Here is a 19,638-nt window from a genome sequence, read left to right as displayed (position 1 = left end):
GACAGAGAAGTGGGTAAAACCACGACTCCCACACGGGAGCTCTGCTTTTGAGCCCTTTGAAAAGTCTTGCTTTTGCTGCCCGGACCCTGGAGGTTACAGCCAGGAGAATCCGGCGGCGCTAGGACCTGGTTGGCGTCTGGCTGTGGCTGCTGTAGGGCGGGCAGGCGGAGGAGGGAGAGGAGGAGGGGGAATGTGGGAAAGGAGGGGTGTTAAGGGGGGCGAGGGGAGTAATTTATGCAGAGCAGGCGCTGCTGCCATTGCCGCTCACTCTCCTCGCGCGCAGTTTGGAGCCGGAGGGAGCGCAGGGAGCAAGCTAGCAAGCGCTAGGAGCCCGGGCCAGCAGAGGGGGCGCCTGGCCGCTGCCTGCACCGCCTCCACCGTGCTCAGGGGCCCCGGGAGGAGAGAGGGCGAGTCGGAGAGTCCGGGAGCCGAGCCCGGTGAGACCCAACTGCAGGAAGGCGCTTGCCCCGTTCAGCCACCTCCTGCGCTCGAGCCGGGGAGCGCCCGCCGACTGCCCCGCGGGCCGGAGAGCAAGGAGCACAGGTCCCTGCAGCCCCAGGGATGGTCTAGGAGCTGGCGTGAGGCTCGCTGCTCTGCTCCCTGCCGGGGCTCACCGCCTCCTGCCAATCTCCCAGGGCTGCAAGCCGCGGCGGCCGGGGAGCTGCGCGCCGGGGCGGCCCAGGCCGGAGAAGTTAGTTGTGCGCGCGCCGCTTAGTGCACGGAGCCAGCGTGCGAGAGAGGCAGCGAAGCGCCGGGGCCATGGGCTGGGGGAGCCGCTGCTGCTGCCCGGGACGGCTGGACCTACTGTGCGTGCTGGCGCTGCTCTGGGGCTGTCTGCTCCCTGTGTGCCGGACGCGCGTCTACACCAACCACTGGGCAGTCAAGATTGCCGGCGGCTTCCCGGAGGCCAACCGCATCGCGAGCAAGTACGGCTTCATCAACATAGGACAGGTAACGACGGGCTGGCCTGGTTCTCGCCCCTGAGGCTGCCCGGGGAAGGGGGATTCCCCCACGACATCATGCTTCTTCTCTGCTCATCAGTCCCCTTCCCCCTCTTCCAGATGTGCTCTCTCAGCTGTTGCTCTAACTCCTGAGTGATGCTCTCTCTTCCTCTCTTTACACATACACTCACTCCCCAAAGTTGTTGGGGTTTGCGTTTTATTTACTTGTTTCTTGCAAGCCGTGAAGGACAGGTAGGGTCTATGGAAAAATCATGAGTGTGTATACCCCATGAGTTGTTTCAGACCCGATTGGACCTTTTGACATGGAAATTAGGGGGACACTAGTAGCCTGAGCTTTTTTGAGAGGTAAGCACTGCCCTGGTTCCGGCTTATGGATTTTTAGAGCTGGAGTTAGAGGAAGGCGGGGAAGGGAAAGCCTTTCCTGCTCGGACCTGAATTTAGCCCAGAAAGAAGTTTCCTCTTCTTGGGCCAGAGAGCCGCTGAGAGCTGGAGGTGCTCAGAGACTGGAGCTGGAAGGATGGAGGGAGGCGGAGGGAGGGAAGAGGGTGGTGGCTTGAGCGCAGATTTTGGGAAAGACCTCCCGGCTTCTTGGCCTCTTGCGTGGGATCCGTGTGTGGGCTCCCGGAGAGGGGCTCAGAAGGGAGGTGGGAAACATCCGAGAGACCCGCTTATCAGGTTTTGCTCTTCTCCCGCGGTAGGGACATGCAGAGCCGGGAGAAAGCGTGGGGCGAGAGTTGGGTGGTGGGCAGCAGGACGCACGGTTTTTGTGGGGGTATCTCTCGAGGGCCTTTGGCAGAGCTGCCCTGATGGGGTAAAATGAGATGAGTGGGACTAAAGGGATGATTGTTAGCGCAATCAATTTGGGGGTACCTCCGGGCTAAATTGCCTTGGCTTCCTTGCTCTTTCCAGCAAGAAATGGGATGGTGAGGGTAGTGTTAGCGGCTTCCAGAAAGTGTCCCCCACTCCATACTCACACACTTTCCACTCGCTTCTTTGGTCCTGGCCAGAGGAGGATGCCCTGGCCAGACCCTGGGGAGACTCTGCTGGGGGTGGGAGACCAAGGTGGTGGGAGACCAAGGTGGTGGGAGCATCCTCGCAGTAGACGCACTTCTGGAACTGACGGGGATGCATGCGCCCTGTGTGCCCTGCCGTGGTGAAACGAGAAGGGGCCGGCTGGTGCCAATGAAGCAAGAGAGCACAGACAGATTCTGATGCCAGGGTCTTCCATGTCCGGGAATTCGAGCCTTGGAGCTGGGGAACTCGGCCACCCTAAAGGAGGCAGAGCTGCTGTTGCCAGCTGCATCTAGAAGGAGCTATGAGAGTGCTGGAGGTGGAGGTGGTTCAAGGAGCCGGAGCACGAGGTCTTACACTTTGCCTTTGCGGGGCCAGAGGGAGGACACGGTCCAGAAAAGCCAGTCGTGTGGAGGACTGAGAACAGAGCAAGGGCTACAGTCTATGTCCACCCCCTCCCCAGACTCTCCCCAAACACATACCTGGAAGGAAGTCAGGGAAGCCAGCCAGATTTTGTTGCCTGAGTGTCTATCATCTTCCCCGGAGTTCCATTCAAATGGCTTGTTAGGATTCCGCTGGCTTCTTTTTTCACTGGAAGAACTACTGAGTCTGTTCAAATCTTTTTACACGAGCTTAAAGTTGAGTGTTGCATGTGACTGGGGAGGTAACTTGGAAGCCAACACTGACAGTAGCTGTTTTAATCTTTCCAAAGACATCTCTCTCAGGTTCAGCTAACAGTGAATATCTCCTATATATCGGGCATATTTGGAAGAATAAGTTCTTGAACATACTCTACTTTCGTAATCCACAAAATGGCTATTTTTCATGGATTTTACTTCACCTACAGCAAAGAGGAAACCAAGGCTGGAGAAGTTGACTGGCAGAGAGGGTCACTCAGCTAGACGGTGGCAAAGCCATGATTCAGATCGAAGTTTCTTTGGTCCAGGCCTACTCCTGTGTGAATCCTGTCTTTTAGAGAATCCCTGCATCCCAAGGAGGGAAGGAGGAAGAAAGCAAAATCCTCATTTCCCTGAATTTTGATTTAGTAGCTCAATAGACTGGCAGCAAACATCCAGTTACTTAATTCACAGATACTTTCTTCAAACAGACCTGGACTTCTTGAATCTAAAAACATCATGACTTTCAAGGACCAAAAGACTTGTATCTGAAGGAACTTGTTAGATAGAACTTAGATATTCCAGAATATCTATGAGTGAGAGAGATTTTACCAAACCCCTTTTGAGCAAGACAATGTTCTGCAAACTTGCCTGACTTTTTACAAAGGGCCTTCTAATAAAGATCTATGGTTTTTCATTTAAAAAGTAATACTAAGAAATATTACATGCAAATACACAGACATTATTTATGGTGGTTTTTATAAGGCCAATGAGGAAATTTAGTGCTTACAGAAGTTACAGAGGACCCCTTGAACTGATGCCATAAGCAGTGTAAGAAGATCAGCTATTCTTACAGTGGAAAGCATTTCCTCTGTAGATCAAAGGAGAGTAACCCTATGCTAAGTCTTTGGGGTGGTAAATTGAGTTTACACCTGCAATATCATTGCACTGTAAGGGCCAACTGTATTTCTTCTCCATTCTTAACTGCTCTGACCTTTTAACGCTTTAGATATCCTTTTGTTATTCTTTCTTTCCATCAATAAATCAGCTGTGGTTCAGTTGAGGGCAGTAACTGCTTTGCAGAGATCCCTGGAATGTTCTCCTGTTTTTACCCATTTAGGCTTGGGGCCCCACCTCATGTGTAACAAGTTGGAACTGAGGCCTTTTATTGTTTCTTAAGTCATCTAATATCCTGGTAGTATTTTTGATATTTTTAGTATGGTGTTTTAGGTGAATGAGGTTACGAATTTTCACTATAGTAAAGGTACAGTTTTGACTATTTACTCAGAATTTCAGTGTAATGCTTTGTATTGCATCTTAGCATTTAAAAGCTACCAGAGGTAAAGTTTCTGGCCTGGAGATTTCTACATAAGAAAACAAAAAATAAGCATGCTTCTTGTATTCATGAAAAATAGGATGTACAAAGTAACAAAAAAGCAAGCATGTAAACAAATGCAAAAAAAAAAAAGACATGCTTGACTTCTTGGGAGGAAGAATAGGGTTTTCTTGTCTTAGGTTATAGAGATGCATTATGTTTAGATAGGTTTTCACATAATGTTTATATTTTGTGAAAGGTTTGCCTTAAAATTCTGAAATGATGCCATAATTATTATTAGTAGTTGTCATGTCAGCATATACATTTTGCTTGGTATTAGTGTCAGATGTGTAATGCCATACCTTTCTTCTGTAAGCCCTGACTTTAAGCCCTCTTAGTACCTAGTATGACCAGCACTTACTGGGCTGGCTGAGGGTGGTGGGTGTGCCTGCTTGTTGATCTGCACAGAATGAAAGAGACCTTAGTCCTTTCTCACTAATTGTGTGATCTGACCCTTTGAACTAGCAGCGTAATGGTTAGAGAATGGCATAAAGGAATAAGACCTGACATAATGTTAATTGTGAGCCTTTGGACTAAATCTACAAACCAGGAGGAATTAATTTCTGGTTATTTGAACACAGGGAGGCAGTCCCTGTGACGGTTGTTTGCAGTGTGCAATAGCTATATTCATGCTTCTGTGCATTGCTTACACTCCTTGATTTCAAGCTGAGATTACCAGTAGCAGAAACCCTTCCTTAAACCATGTAACTTATCTTGAGCAAGGTTCCAGAAAGATAAAGTGAGATGCAAGCAATACTGGGGAAATATTTTACCTGAAGTTCTCATTGAAAACATAGACTTGGAACCTCCAGAGATGCTACTTGCAGGGTTTTTGAAAGTAGGCAAGGCACTGAACTTACTGCAGCCCTTTGCCTTCATCTATAGAATGATAATTCTAGGTAACAGAGTTTAAATTGACAGTGCGTTGCTCAGCACATAATTAGGCTTGCAGTGAAAGATTTGTTGAATCTGAATCTAAAATAAGTGAGATTCAAACTTTAGGGTGAAAGGAAGCCATTTTTTAAGTGGAAGATGCCAAGTGTGAAGATCAGGAAAATAAAATTTTGATGGCTGGGTACATATGGATTGATCCCTGTGTGATACCTCTGGCTTGGCACAGGGCAGCTCTTCACACCCAAGAGCCTTAGTCCTGACTTCCACTAGCCACTCTCACATGCATCATTCTCATGTGCAGGAGAACCTTTCTTGAGGAAAAGTAGTTCAGAGTGCTTGACCTGGTGATGGCAGGTCTGTTGCATTAACCTCACAGACCGAGAATGGCTTCTATGTGGCCACTGGGATTTTGGGGGTCTATTTGAAATGGAAAACTGCATTTTTTTGTGAGCCCCAAGGCAGCTGAATTTGCCTTATTTCTATCTTTCATTTCATTTTATTCAGAGGTCCTAACCTTAAAAGGTCAGCCAGAGAAGCAGGGCAGTGTGCTGGGAAAATGTCCAGTGATATCTGACTCTGGTTAAGGGAGGGAGTCCTGACCCAAAAACATCCCCTGGGCAGGGAGGGGTATTTGTGATGTCTGTTCAAGTTATGTGAAGTAGTGTCTGGGTTTTCCTCAAGGCTGAAGTATCTCCAGGCATCAGGCATCAGACATCACTCTGCCTTGGGACTTTATCACTTGGCTAATTCAGATCAGATTCAATGACAAAGAAAGCTGATTTTGGCTTCCTGGATGATAAAAATGAATGCTTGTTTCATGCACGCTAGAAGATATATATGCATATATGTGTACATGTGTGCACATCTGTTTATTTTTATCAAAGTTAAATTTGTACATAGTTTAAGTGAAGTTACTAATGTAAGTTTTTCACTAGTTTCAATAGATTGCATTTCTGCATGTAAGGATACCAAGAAGGAACAATCAGTGCCAATAAACTCTTCAGTTTGGGTTATTCCTGGGAGGAAAATGAGAATGACAACCAGAAAGAAAACAAGACTAAGTCAGGTTTGAGTGAAACTCCAGGGTTTCCTTTTTATTAACCAAACTGACCCTCAGTGCCTCATATTTCAAATAGGAGACCTTAATACCTGCTCAGTCCACCTTGGAAAGTTACTGCGAAATCCAGTGCCCTAATAATGAACATGAATATAGAAAAAAAAAAGACATGGGAAGCATTATCTGATTTAGAAAGGTCCTAAGGAAATGCAGAGGCTGCTCAGGGTTAAAGGGAGAGTGTGCTGTGGTTTACGGGGGTTTCTGTAGTGGAGCAACTTGTAATTTTCCAGATTTTTACAATTGCCCCTGGGGATTGAGTAGGGGCCGAAAAGGGGAAAGAGTCAGTGTGACTCCTGGTTCTCTCATTAGAAGGTAATGAGAGCTATGGAGAAGGTATAGGCCTGGGACAACTGACTAGAAAATCAACCAGCTAAAATAAAGTTTTCCATCTCCTGGTTGGACAACTTTGGTTTATAAGGTGTATACAATATGGAGGTTGCAAGATTTTTAATTTAAAGAATCAAAACAGCCTTTTAAATTTGACTCAAACATGGGCATATATAGAAGAGTAGTGGGAAATTAAACTGAAATACAGATAAGCCCATAAGGAATACAGATGAGATGCTTTAACGTACAAGTGTCAAAAACCCAACTCATATTGCTTAAATAAAATTCATAAACAAGCAGATAAGGAAACAGAGAACCTGTTGGTTTAAACAGATCCACATGCATTTATGTGCAGTTCTGAAAACAGAAGCTGAACCCTTTTTTCAGCTAGCCCTTGCCTGATCTGTACTTTGTAGCAAAACCTATCTTGACCTAAACTGGCATTAATTAGGGCATTGTTCGTTATTGGCAGAAATATTACTGAGTTTGGCAATGGGGATGTTGTCCTTGATCCAGGTAGAGGTGTGTATAATACCCTCCAGTTTGTGCCTCGTTATACTTTTCTTACCTGAAGAATTCTGAATCCTGAAACACATCCATTTCCAAGAGTTTCATGAAAGTGATTATGGGCCTGTCCAGCTTAAAGGCCAGAGGTAGTGCCAATGTCAGGTGTTTCTTCATTTCTTTATATTAACTTAATTCTTATACAGGCCCACAAGGCAGTAAAGCTTACACGATTCTTAGCACCCTTCTTACCCAGTATTGAAATTAACCCCTGAAAAAGACTCCAATTCATCCTCATTGGGTCATAGTCCCACTCATGAGCCAATCACTTTGCCCATGTGGGTGGCAGTATGTTAATGAGTCAGCTCAGGTCACATGTTCAGCCTTCCCACCCCCCCCATATTATTAATTGAAATATAATAGACAACTAGTTGCTTGTATTTATATTATATGATTTAGTGAGTTTTTCAATTATAGTTGGGATACAATAATATACCAGTTTCAGTTGTATAGCATAGTGATCAGAGAGTCACATAACTCTCAAAGCGATCACCCCACTAAATCTAGTACCCTTCTTCCCCCTTGCATATTTATTACAAAATTATTAACCATTTTTCCCATGCTACACTCTACATCTCCATGTCTATTCTGCAACTATCCATTTGTACCTCTTAATCCCTTTGCCTTTTTTTGGAACCCCCAACCTCCCTCCCATCTAATATCCCTCAAAATATTCTAACATGTTCATCCTTGAAGTAAGGGAGATGTTGACCTTTGATGGGAATCCCACCAATTGGGGAGGGACTGCTCCCCAAAGAAAAAGGGGATGCTGTTACTGGAATAAGGGAAAGCAGATGTAGGACAAGGAAAAACCCACTATAGGTCAGATTATGTAAGGCCTTAAATGCCTGATCTAGGGAGTTTCAACATTATCAATGTAGGATAAAGAGTTATATTAAAGGTCTCTGAGAAGGAGGCAACAACCTATTGATTCAACAAACGTGAGAGTTCATCATGTACTATATTTAAGACAGTCTTTGCTCTCAAGGAGCTAAGACATTTCTACCCATAACTATTGCTCAGCAAGGTAAATATTAATGGAGTTACAGGATCGAATCATGCCTGGGGGTGTCCACTGGTGGCAGTGTGCGTAACAAACTAGAGGAGGCAGAGAGGCTATTATGTTGGCAAAGATTATTGGTAATGGGCACAGAAGCTGTGACAATGGAAAGAATAGATTTGCAAGCTCTCCTAGAGTTGGATTCAGTATGGCTTAGTAACTCAATAGAAATGGAAGATGGAGTGGGAGGTGACGATAAATGCAAAGCTTATAGCCGTGAGACCGGGAGAATGATAGACTCATTTGTAGAAATAGGACAGTCTGCGGGAGCATTTTAGGGAACAAAAAGATAGGTTCAGGCTTAGTGTTGTTGGTAGATAGAAGGGCATGCAGGTAGAGATGTCCATTAGGAAGAAGAGAATTTAGTATGGGAAAGAAGTAAAGACTGGCACTCATCATCTGTATCAGTGAAGTTGTGGAAGTGCTTAGCATTGCTAAGAGGAGAAGCGCAAAGAGAGGAGGACAGAGAATAGAACCTGAAGTGTCTCCACCTAGGGGAAAGAGCTAAAGGGAGTACACGAGGGCGACCAGAGGCCCTGAAGATACAGAATCAGAAAGGCTCAAGAAGAACGAGTATACGGTAGTGAGAAGTGCTGTAGAAAGAATCCAGGAAGATAACTGAAGCACGGCTCAAAGATTTGATGATGAGGTTACCAGTACTCTTAGTGCCAATGCTGGATTGAATAGTGAGTGAGAGTTGGGATTGTAGGGCAGGAGAGGAAGTGAGTACAAACGTTGTTTATTCCACATCCCCCTACCCAGCTATAGTCGCTCCTTTAATCTCTTTCTAGAAAATTTACTGAGGTAGTTAGGATTACAGGTCCGGATCCAAAGGGTTTGAATCCTACCCTAATACTGCTACTTCCTAGCAGGGGACCCTAGGCAAGCATCCTAAGCTCTCTGCGCCTCAGTTCCTTCATGTGTGAAAAAAATCAAATAGTATTTCCATGATAAGGTTGCCACGAGGATTAGTTCAAATAGTTAAAATAGTATCTAGCACATACTACATATTCAATGAATGTCAGTTATTATATCTTGTTTTTTAAATCACATTATGATCAGTTTTAAAAACTGTTTTCTTGTTGTTTTCACTTAACATTATATTGTGCCCCTTTTTCCAAAGTCACTAAATAATTTTAGACACATTTTAATAATTGAAAGGACCATGCTAGTGTGACCCTACATTATATTTTGCCAGAGATAGTCCTAGTTTGTACTTGTAGTAAATCAGTTTACCTCCATTAAGTATTTTTTACATCTCCTTTCACTTTCAAACATGTCTGAGTTTGAAAGAGAAATGATGCGGTCACTCTAATTGTGTGTATATTTGTGTATGAGTGTGTGAGTCTGTGTGCATGCATGCGTGTGCTCGGGATCACAACATCTATCCTTTCACTAGCTGCTGAGCTGCTCTTGAGAGCAGGGTGGCGCCTCATTTCTGTTTGTATCCCAGCACCTAGCACAGTGGGTGTGGTACGAGGAGCACAGTGGGCACTTGAGATAGGGCTTTTGGGATAGGAAGCTCCTGTAGAGAGGACTAGGTTTGGAAAGGAGAGGAACATTGGTGCATTGAGACTGAAAAGGGATGAAATAGAGATTCAGGGGAGTTCAAGCCGAAAGAGAAGGAAAAGGGCGTGTATATAGATTGACCTGGATCTCATTCATCACTTCAGTGGTGAGCCACCTGCAGAGAGAGGGGGAAAGTGGGTGAGATTGATGTCTGGATGCTCCAGTGCATTGGAACATTTTTAGGAAATTCTAGTAAGAATCAATAATCAATGACTAAGAACCGCTAAATAGAATGAGGTTGTTTGCTGCTTGTACTTAGTAGTTAAACAAATGAGTGAAAAAATGAACCAATTTATTATTTTATGCTTTTGTCACTGATGCTCAGCAATTTGAGATTAGAAAAGGATAGAACAGGGAGTTAGAATTCTCTAGGGTGAGAGAGAAAGGAAGAAGACTGTGGGAAACTGGGGAGGGGGATGAAAGGTTCTTGAATACAAGGGGTACTACCTTTGAAATGCTCGAATGCTTGACCGTCATGTCCAGGCTTTAAGGAAGGTAGAGGGGTCAGAACAGGGCTGGTGGATTGAAGGAATAGGGCGAGTAAAGGAGCTATCCGTTCAAAATGAGAATGGGGGGCCAGTTTTGTAAGAGCGGTAGAAGTGGAAAGATGGGAGCCATCCTGGAGGGTAGTTCTTTTTTTAGACGTATTCTGCATAATGATGAAGTCCAAGGTATGGACATGCTGGTGGACCAGCCGGATAGAGAACAGGTGAAGGCCAGTGTGTTAGGTGGAGTTGAGAAACTATGATGCTGGGGAGTTGGAAGGGTTATCAGTTTGGATAAGATGTGGATTCCAGGTAATTTGTGCTGGCATATCCACTAGGCAGATAAACATGAAGTTTGCCCCATACTTCAATTCTCCTTGGATAAATTTAGGTATTATCTCTACTTTACACATCCGTGCAGTATTATTTGCACTGCAGGTCCTATATCAACTTAAGGGATAAAGACAGACACATGCGTGACTGCTTTTAACTCCCAAATGTGTCTTCCCATATTTGACTTGAAAACTGAAGATTGCATTGAGCACTGAATATAGAGGGAAGAATGTAAACAGAGAATATGAAACTAGAAATAATATTTAAGGCTTATTTAAAAATGGTATATAGCTATGTCATATTTTGTGTTTACCTCCGCCTTGTTTCATGTAGCCTACTTTCAATTATAATAATTGTGCCTATAACTTATTCACATGTCATATAGTCTGCCCTTTACATACATTAGTTTATATAGTAAAATGAAGCTAGGCTCTAAATGTGTTTTTTTTACTGCCTTATAAGAATATAGATATATTTTAAAATATATTTTTAAAATTATAAATTGATCTCCAATATATAATATTTTTAGATTGCTTTATTTAATATTAGATTAATTTTATCTGCATTTGTGTGGCAATCTGATTGCTAATTTAGGGTTAACATCACAAAGGAAGCATTAAGTCTCTAGTTTAATCCTCTGCGCATTATCTATGAGGTTAATTCTGTCCTGGGAAAATTATACTGTCGATACCATGCCAGCATTGAAACTAGTTAACACTTATTATAAGCAAGTCCTTTCTTGCTGCCTTTTTAAGGTCTGATATTTTTCTAATCTGAGAAGCTCTTCCAGCTGTAAAAATAGTCCAGTTTTCTCCATATTGCTGTTCCCAGCCTTATACCTTGTTTTCACTAGTCGAAGTTTCTTAACCAAAATAAAACTGGGCAGTGCTTTCTAGTTTGACTGCAGTGCAGGGAGGGGAGACAATCCCAGAGCCTTTAATCTTGTAAGTAAATATCTTTGAGTTCAGAAGTTTACTGCTTACTACATCCTGCTAGTTATATTTAACTAATTTTTTTTTTCTCCCTGTGTGTATGTGGTGTGTGTGGGACCCCATTAATCAGTTTCAAAGTTTTTCAAGAGAAAACTAAATTGTAGGCCACTTAGGATTTATTACATCCTAGCTTCCAACAAAACTTTTTTTCTTTCTTCTTTAACTGTAGGGTATCTTTCTATTTGGTTAGTGCTGATGAGCCAGTTTACCAAATGCTGCATTCTTTGACTCATCACAGGAATATGTCATTGCTTCTGGGCTGGTTGGACAATACTGAGAAACAGTAAACAAAATTCAAAGCTAAAAACAGGTAACTCACATTCCCCTCTAGGTCCCACCCTGCCACTAATTTGCCACATACTTACGATCTGGTCATAGGTTTCCTCTGTCTTAAAGAATTAATTTTATTCATTGTTTTATTTAAAAATAGTTATTGAAAGAGACCATTAAGAAAATGGAAAGACAACCCACAGAATGAGAGAGAATATTTTCAAATCACATCCATTGAGAGACTCGTATCCAGAATATATCAAGAACTCCTCCACTCAATAATAAAAAGACAAATAACCCAATTAAGCATGAGCACACAGGATCTGAATAGACATTTCTCCAAAGAAGATATACAAATGGCTAATAAACACGTGAAAAGATGCTCAGCATCATTAGTTATCAGAGAAATGCAAATCAAAACCACAGTGAGATACTAGTTCACACTCAGTGAGATGGTGATATTCTAAATGGCAGATAATCACAGTATTGGCAAAGATGTAGAGAAATTGCTGGTGGAAATGTGAAGTGGTGCAACCACTCTGGAAAACAGTCCACCGGTTCCTCAAAAGGTTAAGCACAGAGTTACCATCTAACCCAGCAGTCCTACTCCTAAGTGTATACCCAAGAGAAACAAAAGCATCTGTTCACACAAAAGCTTGTGGACAGAAGTTCACGGCAGCATTATTCATAAGAGCCAAAAAGTGGAACCAACCCAAATGTCTATCACCTGATGAATGGATAAACAAAATATGGTATATCTATAGAATAGATTATTATTTGGCAATAAAGGTGAATGAAGTACTGACACATGCTACAATATGGAGGAACCTTGAAAACGCTATGCTAAGGGAAAGAAGATAGTGACAAAGGCTGTATAGAGCATGATCGTGTTTATATGAAATGTTCAGAGTAGTAAAGTCTGTAGACACAGTAAGTAGATTAGTGATCACCTAGGGCTGGAAGGATTGGGGGTAATAGGGAGTGACTGCTCATGGGTATGGAGTTTCTTTTGAAAAAGTTCTAAAATTATGGTGACTCATACAATGCAGTGACTATACTAAAAACATTTGCATAGTAACTTTAGGTGAAATATATGATATGCAAATTATATCTCAATAAAGCTATTAAAAAATACTTATAGTGCACCTATTGTTTATCAGCCATTCTAAAAGGCACAGAACTACAGCATTTATCTTTAGTAAGCTATCTGCTTACGTGGAGCTTATATTTTAGTGGGAGAAGCCAAGCTACAAGCCAGTAATTAAATAAAACCATTTCAAATTATAAGTGCTGTTTGGAAAGCAGAATACATTAGTTGAGTAAAAAGTGACTGAGTGTGGGAGAACTCTTTTAGATGGGCTGGTCAGGGAGGCTCATCAAGGAGGACACACTTGAGTAGAGACCTGAACGCAATGAAGGAGGCAATCACATGGAGGCGGGGTGGGGTGAGGTCAATGCAAGGAGACAGCCATTGCAGAGTCCCCAGAGGAACAGGAAATTGCTGGTATAAACGGAGTCTAGGTAACGTGGAAGAAGTGTTTAAGCTTGAAATTGGAGACAATGATCTTAAAGTTTAATTTTGGTAATGCCGTCTCCCTTTAGAAGCCACCAGTGGCTCCCATTTGCCTACTGTGTTTAAAAAGATTCCTGGGCTTTCAAAGGCCTCTAACTATTCTTCCTGAAGTACTTTTTCCATCACCTCTCCAGCACTGTACTTAACAAAGCCTAACTGGATTTCTCACTGTTTCCCAGATATTATACTCAATGTTCTGTCTCTGTGCCTTTCTTTGCACCTGGAATATTCACCTGACCTCTTGCACTTTTGGAAAGTTCATCTCTTCCTGAAGGCATATCCCAATGTCACCTCTTTACCTTGCTCTGGAAGTATTGGTATAGGTAAAATATAGGTATAGTTTGCCCAAAATTCTCTTAGGGAATTTAGTTAAGTTTTTCTCTTTTTTTCCCTCCTCTTTTAGGGGACTTAATTATTATCGTACAGCATGTAGCATGGTGTCTCACTCTAGATAAGTAATATCATTAATCTGTTATAAATATTAGTTGAATCCTAAAGTGTTTTACAGGCATGCAATATGTGTAAAATGTGAAATAAATATGAACATTGGGAAAAAAATTACAAAATAACCTGCTGCTCAGTCAATGAGGAAGGCTAACAGTGCATAGCATATTCTACGAAAGAATATGATAAAAAGCAGTGACCTAGGACTGATGAGTCATTTGCGTATAGATTCTAAAGTCCAGCACTTCCAGGAAGTAGCCTAATCCTTATCTTTAGTGTTTCAGACCTTTGCATGATCAGCAGGGTCTTTCTGACTAGTTTGACTTCCACGCACATTCTTAGTGTGAGAGTCAGAGAACACAGTGTGATATTGTTCACTCGGAGTGCCAAGTTCCAGATCATCGTAGGACTGAGATTGCTTCTCCACGGAACCTGGAGGACCCTGGCCACTGTGATCATCTCCCCAGGGGTGGCAGTGGAGGTCTTGTGTCTATTGGAGCAGTGGCAAGAGTAGCACAGAGAGTCCACCAGTGAAGGAATTGGTCAATAGTAAGAGAAGGTTTCAGATCACGGGCAAGTTTTACTGTTTGTGTGGAAATAGCAAAAATAAGCAGGTTCGGTACACATGAAAATTCTAAAGCTCTATATAATGTAAGCAGTAGAACCTTGTGATGGTCAGAGGCTCATGGCAGTGCCTACTTGGATTTCAAAGGGCCAAAACACTGAAGTTAAATCTTCATGAGAGGAAGGATTTCAGGCTTCAGGACAAGCAGACATAGATTAAGCTCTGCAGCTTAGTCCTTAAGGAGTGGCTTCAGAAATATCCTTGGAGATAAGAAATAAACTCAGGACAAATAGAGCAAACTATCTATTGGGAGTTAACTTCCCCCAATTATAAAGGGAACACTCTCTTGCTTGGGTGACACTGCCAGAGCCAGTTTCTCAGTGGAGCTGGGTCTCCCCATCTGACCTCTTCACTTTTATCAGATTTAAGCCTCAAATGACCAGTCCTTCAGGCTCAGGCAGATAGAGTGAAAGGTGAGTTATATTTTCTGGGTCAGATGAAAGGGAGATGGTAAAACTGAGTCTTCTGCTGTATATAATTCTAGAGAAGAACTGCTTCCCCCCTCTGAATTATGATGAGTCTATTGTAACTAAGCCCTTTGTTACTTCCTTTTTGGACTATTGCACGAGGTGTATCCATTCTCTGCTTTCTTTGCCTTCAGAGCTTGCTATATAAGGCAGATTAATTTTCTCAGAAACCACTCTGGTCCAAAAGACTACCTCTTCTTATTCTTCCTCCTCCTCCTCCTCCTCCTCCACTACTCTCTCTTCCTACTCACCTTTCCCCTTCTTCTTTCTCTCCCTTTTTCTCCCTCCTTATCCTCTTTTCCCTTCTTTAATTTAAACATCATTCCACCTAAATATTTTGCCATTCTTTGTACATGAACTGCCATGTAGTCCCCACTGCCTGGATAGCCTCATGTCTAGTTCTCACTTGTTCTGCTAAGTCCTTCTCAGATATCATTGTGGCTGGAAACTCCTATGTTTAAACTCTCGCAGAACTTTGTATGCTCCTTTTGACTGCCATTTGACATTTTCATTTTGTATTCAATTTCTGTATGTGCGTGTTATCTCCTCTGCTAGACAGTTATCCCCTTAAAGACAAGATTTCTGTCTGGTTCATCTTCATATCACATATGACACCTAGAAGAGTGCTCTGCAGTTAAAATGCCCGCAGAAAAACATTCCGAAGTGGATAAATGGCCATGAGCACAGAGAGGCAGGGAGGAAACGGAGACTGTAACAGTCACTAGTACTGTTCACTGCTGTCCTCCAACAACTATCCAACTGTGATAGTTGAGTGCATCGAGTGAATATTCCTCGTGCTCCTCCGAGCCATGTGATAGGATTATATTTCTCTATTTTGGGTGTTAAGGGTGGCCGTGTAGCTTCTATCGGCCAATGAAATGTGGGCAGAAGTGACATGTTCCCCTTCTTTAACTGTCAGTGCTTGATGTGCCATGGTCTACAGAGCTCCAGGTAGTAGATACTCCATTAGCCTGGTCCTTGTGGGATATGATGAGCAGCACTCCAAGCTCATGCACATGGATGTGTAACATGAGCTAGAAATGAGCCTTTGTTATTTTAAGTCATTGAGATGCATGGGTTCATTTGTTCCCACTGTGGAACCTTGCGCATTCTGATTAACACAAAAGTACAATAGCCTTTCTCCGTAGCCTTGCACACATTAGAGACAAGGAGGTGTGAGAGAAAGGAGAAAAAGGATTCTGTGAGATTCTGGATAAGAACACTGTGACTTAATAGGAAGACCTCAGTGACCTCCAGTATACATTTTGCTCATTATACAAGTGATAATTATATGTATTTAAAAAAAAATCAGAAGCCAGATATTAGATATTTGCAAGTGTGTGTGTATGTGGTGCTGTTGCTTAGAGATTTGAATTTCCTGGGGGGTGGGGGGAGGAACAACAGCAATACAACCCTGTAGATCCCAGAGCTTAATTGCACTGAGTTGCTCCCCACTGGCCTTGCCAGTTCTCCAGATAAGACTTGTTCTATGAGTTCAAATATACCTGTTCATGCCTGGTAATCCTTTAGAAAATATAATGTTTTTTTTTTTTTTTATTTTCCAAGAAGAAAGTTAGTGTATTGCAGTTTGTCTTTTATGTTTCCCCATTAAATGAAAACAACATGTTAGCTTTGTACCTCAAATCATTGTTTAATGGAGAACTTGCTTTCTGCTTGCCAATAGCACTTACTTGTGCCTTCTGTAAGGGCCACGTTGTGCTTTCAGAATTATGACACCCACTGCTACAGAATCCACTTAAATTTGCCGCCTTATTTTCCTGGACGTTATGCCTTACTTGTTAGAGAAGCGGCTTTACAAACATGTGGATATCTGTGCACTTATGTGATTTATGTGATGTGGACACAGCAGGGAACATCTGAGGTTTAAAATGTTATGGCCTGAATTTTCCAACTGTTGAAATGAATCCAAAGCAGCAGATTTTTCTTCTTTGGCAGGACAGAATTGAAGCAACATGCAGTGATTTGGTTCGCCGATTTGTGAGCTGTTAAAAATCAGAATAACTTAAAACGAGGAGAGTAAGTGCTGCATAATGAGAAAAATATTCTAAAGGTCACATGTTTGTACAGTCTTAGACAAGTTTAAGCACTATGAAACTGGAACTATTTTGAATAAATTCGAAGCACTGAACGTGAACATGTGAATTTTTTTTTTTTGCTAAAATATTGTTACCAAAGTAATCAAAATCTTATTTAGTTCACCTTAACTCTGAAGAGACAGGTTATAATGAACCCCAAAAGTCCTTCTCCCACTTGTAGTCTCAGCTGTGGAAGCCATCTCTAGCATTTATTTATTTCACTTGTGGGTATGTTCCCTTTGCCATCATTCTGACCTTCAACATTCATTGCAGATATTTTCAGAATATCCACACTATGCTAACTAAGTACTTTACTAAGCCTTGGAGATGTAGGAGGGCACAAAATCTCTACCTTCTTGAAACTTACACACTCATGTGAGAAGTGTACCAACTTGTTTCAAAGCCAGTCACCCGAAACTCAGTGGCTTTAAACAGTAATTATTGCTATGAGTCTGAGAGTTGACTGGTAGGTTCTTCAGTTAACTGATGGGTCAGTAGGACCTGGTTGGTCTAGGACAGCTTCACTCATGTTCCAAGTGGCTGGTGCTGACTGCTGGTTTGGATCATGGGGTAACTAACTGGGCATGTGTAATTGGTCATCATCCAGCAGGCTGGTTCAGGCTTCTTCCCATAGTGACAAGGAGGTATTCTAGTAGCCAGAGAGGAATCCCCAGACCCTTTCAAAACTCTGCTCATGTCCTATTACTAACATTCCATAAGTCAAAACAAGTCATATGGCCAAGCCCAGCTTTAAGAGATGGAGACATATACCTCACCCCTGGATAGAATGAGATACAAAGAATTTATGGCCATATATTACAATCTAGCACGAGGAGACCGTTAAACAATTGAATAGATAACAAAAAATATGTCAGTTGTTGGTAAGTGCTATGGATAGAAAGCAGAGAATATGGGAGTGGAAAACAGGGAAGAAGAAATGTCTGGAAAAAAAATTTTCAATTCTAAATAGGCTAGGGAAGTTTTCATGAGTAAAGATCTGAAGAAGGTGAGGTAAAGAAATGAGACTTACAGATATCTGGAAGAAGCACATTCTTGTGGAGGGAGAAGCATGTGCAAAGGCCCTGGATAAGAGAGAATTTGATATGTTGAAAGAATAGTAAGAAGACCAGTGATGCTGAATGAGCAAGTCAGATTGCAAATGGGCTGGAGATTAATGGGAGTGGGTTGGAGAGGTGAGGCAGATCCCGTAGGTTGATACTTGTCACATTTTAGAGTACATTTAAGTCATGAGGGGACCTTGTTAAAGTACAAGATTATGATTTAGTAGTCTGGGATGGGTCAAGAACTCCTGCTGTTCTAATAAGCTCAGGCATACTGCTGTTGCTGCTGGTCCTGGGACCTCACTTTGAGGACCAAGCCTGCAGTTCTTTGCAGGTCGTGCATAGGAAGGACTTTGGGTTTTTTCTGAGAGCATGGGAAAGCCATTAGACAGTTTTGTGCAGAGATGTGACCTCTAATGTGTGGTAAGAGAAGGTAATTGTTTACAGTGTTTAAATTCATACATGTAGCGCAAGGGGCTGTTGACATCGTGCTGTCTAATGTGAACTTTGTTTAAATTTAGCTTACCATAGTTTCAACTATTTGAACAATTTTTTTTCTCCTAAAGAGCTATTTCTTCTACTCTGTTGGTAAACAAGAAAGGGATCGACATCTGGATACCCTCCCCACCCCCACCCACCCCACTCCCATACCAGGTCCCTTCTAGAACAAACCACCTCTGTCTCTTTGCAGTCACCCAAATCCCGATTGTTGGAGCTCTTCTTATTCGGCCTTTTCTCTCCTTGATCCTCAGCCCCCTTAACTCTAGCTCTCCGTTCCTGACTACACATTCCTGTCACCTGGGAGCCTTTAAAGACACCTTGATCAGTTCTGATTAATTGGTCTTGAGTGGGGCCTAGGCATCGGCAGTCTTGAATTAGCAGCCAAGCCTGAGAACAGCCACTGTGCTCCAGTTCTTCCTTGGCACCTGGTGTGCTGGCTGTTCCCCCAGAGCTCGGAGCTTCTCTTTCCCTGAGGAAGCCGCTCTCCCTCCACTCTGGTCTCAGCCTTCTCTCTCTTCATTACCGTCAAGAGATGTGAATCTTTAGTTCATTTTCAACCTTATTTGCTTCAGCAGTCAGATTTTGCTTAATTATAGTCTGCATTTGGGGCAGGGGATGTTCTTTGTGTTGCTGCAAATATATGAGTATGTAAGTATTTGTTGATATTTAACATCATGTATTTGTGCTTTTTGTATGTAATTGATACCCAAAGGCCCTGTTCACATGACAAATCCTTAAATGAACTTCGGGATGTTACCCAGAGGACAGGATACCAGGAACATAGGCTGGATGACCACTTTTATATTGTTGAAATATCACCCAGTGAGCTTACAGGTAAAATTTCGTGCTCTGGCTGCACTGAAGTACATTGTCCATTTAAAAACTTTCATGTCATGTCTCATTCCTGAAATTCACTACTTATAGTAAGCTTGGTGCATTCCAAAGCTATCTGGTGAATAGAATAATTATATTTTAGTATTATATGAAAACATTTAAATAAATATGCTATATATATATATTTTTTAGCATGTCTTCATAGTATACTAGGTACCTCAAAGTTAGAGAAATGGCCTGGGGGTCTGTCTCGACCTTTGAGAAGTCCTTCTGAAACCCAATGTGATTCCTTCAAAGAGTGCTTTGTCCCCCCACCCCCTTTTAATCCAGCCTATATGTATGCAGGTCTTATTTGAAGGTCTTGTTTGTTCTTTAACAATTTTTAGTTTTCTGTTCAGAGTAGGAAATAAAGAAAAATGAAAGACAGTGCAAAATATTATCTGTGAATTATGTCAAATTCG

The 19,638-nt window shown here is 42.4% G+C and overlaps 1 protein-coding gene across 4 annotated transcripts in view; it reads left to right on the top strand.

Moving 5' to 3' along the window:
• The first annotated feature begins 256 nt into the window (after window positions 1-256).
• The window catches only part of PCSK5 (proprotein convertase subtilisin/kexin type 5), a 400,819-nt gene continuing 381,437 nt past the window's right edge, over window positions 257-19,638 (top strand). For all 4 annotated transcript variants that reach the window (XM_016127089.2, XM_016127088.2, XM_016127091.2 and 1 more), the window contains exon 1: window positions 257-951. In XM_016127089.2, the coding sequence (XP_015982575.2) occupies window positions 760-951 (192 nt within the window). In that variant the 5' untranslated portion in view covers window positions 257-759. The remainder of the gene's footprint in view (window positions 952-19,638) is intronic.

The sequence above is a fragment of the Rousettus aegyptiacus genome, unplaced genomic scaffold, assembly GCF_014176215.1.
Source record: "Rousettus aegyptiacus isolate mRouAeg1 unplaced genomic scaffold, mRouAeg1.p scaffold_m13_p_3, whole genome shotgun sequence".
NCBI classification, from domain to species: domain Eukaryota; kingdom Metazoa; phylum Chordata; class Mammalia; order Chiroptera; family Pteropodidae; genus Rousettus; species Rousettus aegyptiacus.
Note: the sequence above shows the minus strand (reverse complement) of the source record. Positions and strands in the feature narration are given on the sequence as shown.